This window comes from Danio rerio, chromosome 22 (assembly GCF_052040795.2).
Source record: "Danio rerio strain M-AB ecotype USA chromosome 22, GRCz13ab, whole genome shotgun sequence".
NCBI lineage: Eukaryota > Metazoa > Chordata > Actinopteri > Cypriniformes > Danionidae > Danio > Danio rerio.
The window spans coordinates 21,298,216-21,305,902 of NC_141042.1; the positions used below are offsets into that span (position 1 = coordinate 21,298,216).

General features: G+C 34.7%; 1 protein-coding gene across 1 annotated transcript; it reads right to left on the reverse strand.

The window, feature by feature from the left end:
- Positions 1 to 1,099: 1,099 nt before the first annotated feature.
- Positions 1,100 to 6,397, reverse strand: org (oogenesis-related gene). Its single transcript, NM_001100070.2, has 6 exons — positions 6,277 to 6,397; positions 6,111 to 6,191; positions 3,986 to 4,214; positions 3,760 to 3,914; positions 3,588 to 3,692; positions 1,100 to 1,301 (listed from the first exon to the last, which is right to left on the reverse strand). The coding sequence occupies exons 1-6, from the start codon at positions 6,328 to 6,330 to the stop codon at positions 1,278 to 1,280; spliced, it is 648 nt and encodes a 215-aa protein (NP_001093540.1). The 5' UTR covers positions 6,331 to 6,397; the 3' UTR covers positions 1,100 to 1,277.
- Between the last annotated feature and the right edge of the window lie 1,290 nt (positions 6,398 to 7,687).

Genomic DNA, 7,687 nt, shown 5'->3' on the forward strand with positions numbered 1-7,687 from the left:
AAGCCTGACTGCACTGCTTGATTACAAACTCACAGCTAATCTTGTAATCCCGAGTTAGTTCAGTTACAATCATGACACAAGACCCGAATCATAACAGAATGGATTTGATTGGTTGGGTCAACCCGAAACTCTGAAACCCAGAGTTACTTCAACTTGTTTTAAGCAACAGGCCTCCTGTCAATTTTAAAAAGAGACGCAAAAAAAAAAAAAAAAAAAAAAAAAAAAAAACTTCTGCTCACTTTTTACGGTTCATCCACAAAACAATAACCCCTTGTTTTCCAGATATTTTTATCTTTAGAAAGAGTTTATAAAAAAAAAAAAAAAAAAGAATAAATCTTTTGTCATCTGCTGCTTTAAACAATCCTTTCTTATTTAAACAGATTTGACTGGTTGTCAGTGCTTTCGTACACCAGTTTATTTATTATTTTTACATTGGGTGATTTTTAGAACTATAACTTTATATTTATCATCTGGATGTAAATGCTCTTTACTTGACAATCCACCCATTTGAGAGGCAAGTCTAGCGCTCCAGTTCAGGCCTTTGTTTAAAGGTTTCAAGTGTGCTGTCGGGATTGAGCAAACACACAAATCAAAGAAAGGTTAATAAAGCAAGTAAACAATGAGCTTTTAAATATTTTCAAACATATTGGGTCGATAAGCAAACTGCATTACCCTGGGCATGCTAGAGTCTTTTAATTAAAACTTTAATTGGAGTTAGCTGAAAATGTTGAGCATTAGTCCATGAAAAACCCCAGATAAGAAAATGGCCCAATTGCAATACTAAACCACAAATTTGCAACGATCTTTTTAATTATTTAATTTAAGCTTTCGGTAATAATTAAAGAAAAAAAGAAAAATGAAAATCTATGCATACTTTGTATAAAAAAAATTTATGCAAAATGTTTAGTATTCCCAATCATGTATAAATATTTATAAAATTCATATAGGGTGACTTGCATTGCATATGTGCATATTTTGTACATAAGATGCCATCTTTTTAACCTTTTGAAAGCCTGTCAAGTTTTGGTGCATCAAGTCCAAACAAACTAGGTGAGCATCTGCCATCCGCTGGCCAGTGAAGGAAACATCAAACAAGATGTACTACAAACACTTTTATTAGGAAGTTCAACAATGAAAATACATACAAAAACTACAAAACTCAACTGAAGACAAACAGCAAATCGAGAAGCAATCAAAAGAGCTGGCCAGAAAGACAAACATTCTGAAACCGGTCACAATACTTTGGATTTGCATACTAAAATTAGTACACACTGCCATCACTGGGCCTCAGAGGGAACTACCTGAAAGCAGAAACATGCGGCTTAATGCACATCATCCATCCATCCATACACCCTTATGCACGGTGCAAATTTACTACCCTTTTGTTATGTTCGGGATGAAAACATCTACTACATCAAACTGCTGAAAAATGCATCAGATAAATATTTTTACATTTTATTTTTTGCATAAATCTGTTAACCTCAGTTCTGATCAAAACTACAACTTTTTTTTTAACAGGATTTTAACTCTTTAATTTGGCAATTTATAAATGATGTCACTGACTTGGTGAGGAAAAAACACATGACATTTTCAATATAATAAAATTATAGACTGGATTTTTTTTACCTTTTAAAAACCACTGACTTGGACATGTGAACGATTAGAAACATTGGCTTTGATGCATTATGATTTACTGTTGGTGGCTGTTTTGCCCCATTAACTTCAATTTGACGGTGCATAATTACAGTCTTGGTTTTTGTTTACTCCATGTAGTTGCCTCATTGACTTCTGTTATAACCACATTTTGTTTGATTGTCCGAGTTCTGAGATGCATATTTTGATTTTCTCTGACACAGGGTAAGTGCCCAAAAGGTCACTCTCCAACATACTTTAATTTGCCATTATACTCGATATAAAACTTAGAAACTAAGCTTTTTTTTTGCACAGGCCTATCTAACAAGGTTAATGGTGTCAACTGATGATCAACAGTAAAAACTACAAATCATACCTCTTCCCAACAAAATCCATGATTATATGAGGTCATGTTTTTACAATCAAACAAAATGTGGTTATACTGAAAGTCAATGAGGCAAAAACAGTCACAAACAATCCAAAATAATGCAAAGGCAATGTTGTTGTTAATAATCGTTCACATGTCTAAGACTTTAATTGTAGACTGGATTTTTTACATTTAATTTATTACGTTTTATATTGAAAATGTCATGCGTTTTGTTTTTCACCAAATCAGTGACATTTATGAATTTTGCATTTAAAGAGTTAAAAATCTTGTAATTTAAGCATTTTAATAGTTGATCAGGATGGAGTAACAGATTCATGCAAAAAATCTGATGCATTTAACAGCAGTTTTATTCAGTGCATGCTTTCATCCTAAACAACAAAAGGCTAGTACATTTCCTTAAAAGTTATTTAAAAATTCTAAAGAACTTTCTTTATATAGGTGTCAAAATAAGATGTGACCAAAAATCATTCTACTAGCTACACTCTACTAACACAGAAAATGTAATCGCCAAATTAAGGGTGCTTTCACACCTGTGGATCGATCGTTTTGTTCTGAAATACGGATTAAATTGCATTTTTTGCATTGTTGCACTTTGCTGTGTGAAAGCGAACTGCACCAAGAACAAAGTTTCTAAACAGACCAAAAGAGCTAAAAACTGACCAATGTGAGGAGTTTACTCTCAAGTGACCAGAGTTCCACAGTTTATTTTGCAGAGTCCCGCTCAGCTGTCATGTGTCCTTATTTTAACTTAGGACAGGGAGCAATAAGACAAGCGAAAAGCTGCACTTTCATTGTGAATGGTGACACCCACAGACGGTCACAAAGTATAAATCAGAGGCAAGACGCTCATACAGAACCATTGGCTTATGCATTATAGGCTTTACATTAGAGAGAAACAACAGATAAACCAAAACTGCACTTTAATCAATTTTCTAAGCAGATAAACAGCTCTAGTTAATAGTTCAGCATGCTTTCACTTTCGTATTTAATATGAAACGAACATTTACCGGAAGGAATGACGACATCCTGCTCTACTCATAATACTCTCTTCATAAAGCCGTATGTATGCATACATACATACATACATACATACATGCATGCATGCATATCCATAACACACTGTAATATAGCCTGGTTCAGATCGTATTGCTCACTACAATCAATTCACTCCTGAGTTTTTCAATAGAGCCGAGACCACCTCATTCAGACGATCTTGGATCAATTGTTTTGGCACAGATCAGAGCACGATTGCTGGATTGACATTTGCCAAACAAACCACACTAACTGGGGAGACGCCCCAAGTTTTGAAACAAAAGTCTAGATGTGAAAACACCCTTACACTCAAAAAAATAAATAAATAAATAAAATTAAAAAAAAACACCCCAGAGTAGATGAAAACATCCCCAACAGTACATAAAGGTTAAACTGTTAAAGGTGAATTTGCAACATTAAAATTAGACCAAGCGGAAATAAAAGGTGCCAATTTAATTCATTCCCATAACCAAACAAAAACACCTGTGAAAATCAAACTACAGAAACAAAAAGAGGTGAATAAATAAAACTGTACCGTCTCCAAATCTTTGATAACCACGACACCCTTCTCGACTTCCAAATCACTCTCAGTGTCGTTGTGGGACCGGTATTCCTCACTGTCTGTCTCTACCGCACTGGGCTGCAGGAGAACATGAGTACCCCGAAAACTGACAAGCGCAAAATGCCAACAGAAAAATCAAGCAAACCTCATAGTCGGGATCAGCGACGTGGTCTTCCTCTGCCAGCTCCTGAGTAAGAGCCTCTACCCACGACTGCTGCTCCACCTCCTCGTCCTCATCCAGGTCGTCCTGCTTTCTCTTGCTGCCTTTGCCACAAGGCTTGGTAGGGGAGCAGCGCACCTCTAAAGTAAAAATAAAATAAATAAAAAGGCAGCAGGTGTGGTTTTAGTCTGAACAAATGTGATTGGCATACCTGGCGACACAGCACAGCCGATGCTGGTACAGACTGGATAACCTAGAGCGCTCTGGATGCGCCGGGGCAGGATGGACAACAAGATCCGTGTGACCCTGTGGAGACGCTTCCGTACAGCTCTGCACTGCCTTTCATTAGGGGAGCTGCTTTTCTCCTCACTGGCCAGGGAGACTGACTTTACTGGTGTGGAGAATCCAAACAGCGACCACAAGCCACGGAGAGCCCGCATCTGAAGACATGAGAGATTAATGAAATCCAGAATTTAATAAAATGCATACATAAAAAAACTAATAAAAAATTTTTTTTTTTTAAAGTTTATTCATTGCATCCCAAAAATGTCAATTGGTTTGATAAAACAGTCAGGTGTTCAGTGGTTTACCTGGTTTTACAGTTTGTCACCATCAGATTATAGTTTTATTCAGTGATTCCCACACAGACTTTATTTGGATGGACTGCCCAAGTATATTTGGTGACATTTTTATTATTATTATTATTATTATTATTATCATCATCATTATCATCATCATACTTTTACACCTTTTTTTGCATCCATCCAATAGCCAAACATCCGCGATCCCCAAGTAATATGCATTATTGTATGGTAGGAAAAAAAAATGCTTACACAAAGTAAAACAAAAATAGTGGAATTCTTTTTCATTTTAATAGTCTTTAGTTGAACCCATTAAAAAGAAACAGTATAATAAATAAAAATACTGTTAGAAATCCCTGTCGCATGCAGGCAACCATGTGCCGTCGGTAAAAGGCATTTCAATCCAGCTACCACCGCAAGTAAATTTCAAACCTGTGGAAAGCTTGGTCATTGGTAGCGATTTTGATAAATTTGAAAACGATGTTAATTTCTTTACCTCCATATGATATCAAGTTATCATCGTTTTGTTTGCAAAGTACTCATTTGCCTATAACCTGAACATAATACACACCCAATGCCATTGCTTTTAAATGTCATGTGCCATTTACACACATGAACCATATGGTTTTCAAAAACCTATAGGGTTAGGGTTAAATAAATAAATAAAATCACACATCCTCACTCTCTCGAATGATTACATGATTGGATCTGGACATCCCTAACAAATAGGAATTATTGTATGGTAGGAAAAAAAAATGCTTTTGGCCTCGTCGATAAAGCATTGTCCTTCTGTACACAGGACAAGCACTTTTATGGTGCTTGGAAGTTTTACATGAGAAATTAAACAACTGTCATATCAATGCCTCAAAAGGTGCAACATTGTTTAATTTTAACAAAGAAACTGTAACTGGTGGTTTTATGGTTAAAAATATCTCTCTTAATCTAAATTTAAACTAAAGCAAATCCAACCTAAACTGGCATCTCTGGACTCAATGTATTAAGGACATGCTACCAGACACGTACATTACCCTTATTTCCTGAAATAAAAACAAATACAGTGATTATAAAGTATTGCGTGCAAAAAAAATAATAATAAATTCTAAAATGGACTGATGGTTGAGTAGTTCTATAAAAGGTTCTCAGATTTTCTCTTTAATAAAAAGTACTTTACAGATTTACAAACTCTGTCATTGTCCTTGACATCAGCCCAACTGAACCTAAAAACTTTTGTCATGCTAAAAACTGTTATTTAGAACTAATAAATAATAAATTCTACCAATAAATTTAAAATTGTCACTTATTTTTCTGCCAGTCCTGTCACATTTGCATTTAATTTAACATAACATATATGCAGTATACCTTCAAGGCTCTGACATTGCTGACAGTGATCAAGGATCCATTATATCATTTAATTGTATGATTTTATGCTCGTTTTGTATACATTTTTTTTTGAGGACTACAAGCTCAAGTCAGGCTACTACATAAACTGAAAATGTACATTTATGGTAGAATGTCCCATTGATAGCATGAAACACGAAACGCATTAATCTAAACAAAACCAGTGTAAAAGCGCTTCAACAGGCTGATCAAACAAACTGACGGCCTCAATACCAACATGCAGCTAAAACACCAACGTGTTGAGAGTTAATTGCTAACAACATGAAATTTTTAAGGCTTAATCAGACATCTGCTCAGTTCCCCTTTAAAAGCGCATGTTTACCACAGATTTCCCCCAATCATTCGAGTGTTACTCACTGTTAAACTGACTGGCCAGAACTGTGAAATCCGACAGAAGACGGCGGACACGGCTCCTCTTCTCTTCGCCACAGCTTTCTTCTGTTAAGAACAAAATCATCTTTACAAACGCGAATGAATCACATAAACCACTCTCAGTAAGAGAAATGCAGTAAAATAAACTTGCCTCTTGACCCTCAGCGTTTTCAGACTCAACGGCGTAGTTGCACTGGTCAGTCATCTCGATGATCTCCGGGTTAATCCAACAATTCTCTGACGCGATTCCCCGCCAATTTACAAGCAAGCATGCACGTGCTAATTAAAACACGTGGGTGTTCAGGCCCACTCAGGGTTGTGCACGTGACCGAGTGCGTGGTGGACAGGTTGATTGAGTACGAACTTGAGTAGGCAACTGCGTAGAGTATACTACATTAAATACGCAAATGGACACGGATTACAACAACACAAAATACATTTTGGCAAACCAGTATACACTATCTTTTAAGTAACAATAAAATATATTCAGTTTTAAAATGTAGCAGAACAAAAACAATGCAAATCATATACAAATGATAATAGATCCTTCATTTAAAACAGGCTATATTAGAAATAGTCCATTATATTGATGTTTGTTCATTCATGACAGAGTGTCTTAATTGTTTGTTTCATCAGAATGGTATAAACACATTTGAAAATGTTAAATGATTCTGAAAAAACACATAGGGTTGTTCACAATTAAAAATGACAACGATGCAATAAATCATACTGAACGCTAACTAACCTCAAATATAAACATAAACCCTTTAAAACCATAACTGTTTTATATAAAAATTTAATTATACTTTTTATTACTTTTTAAAAATACAGTGTTTCTTTAAAACCAGACCAAACTTTGTGTTTTGTCTGAAAATATACGGTGCTCAGCATAATTGAGTACACCCAGTTTTGAAAAGGAATATTTTTCTCCATGTCTCAGTGAATCTAGGCAATGTAATTTGGTGCATTTAAACAAAACAGATTTATTAAACATGATATATTTATTAAAATAATATTTAATCACTAAACCTATTTAGAAATTGAAAGATTATATAATTAAATTACAAACAACTACAAAATTTAAACTAAAATTTTTCTTTTTTTTTTTTTTTTTTTTGCTTCTCTTGATTTTTCCTCTTTTTAAAATTTGTATTTAATATTTTTCTATGGTATGATAACCTTGGACAAAAATGTCACTGTTTCTCTGTACTACTGCTCTAATGTTCTTTTAAACATTAGTTTAAAATGTCGGGATAAAAACAACAACTTTTTCCCCTAAATAATCCAAATGAATCATTGACCTCTGATGTATTCCTTAGTTTCAAAAGCAGATTTCTTTACAATTTAAAATAGCCTCTTTGGATAGGTCATTTCTGCTGTAGATACTGTTGTCCTAAAAAAAAAATAATACATATATTGTATCGAATGGTGAAGCAGAAAACTTTGGCGATTTTTAAAACCTTGACTTTTTCATACTGCAGTATATTTTGAAAATGGTTATCGTTCCATGCCTAGTTGCAACAACCCACAGGGACAGTTGCAATACTCATTAAAATTCATTA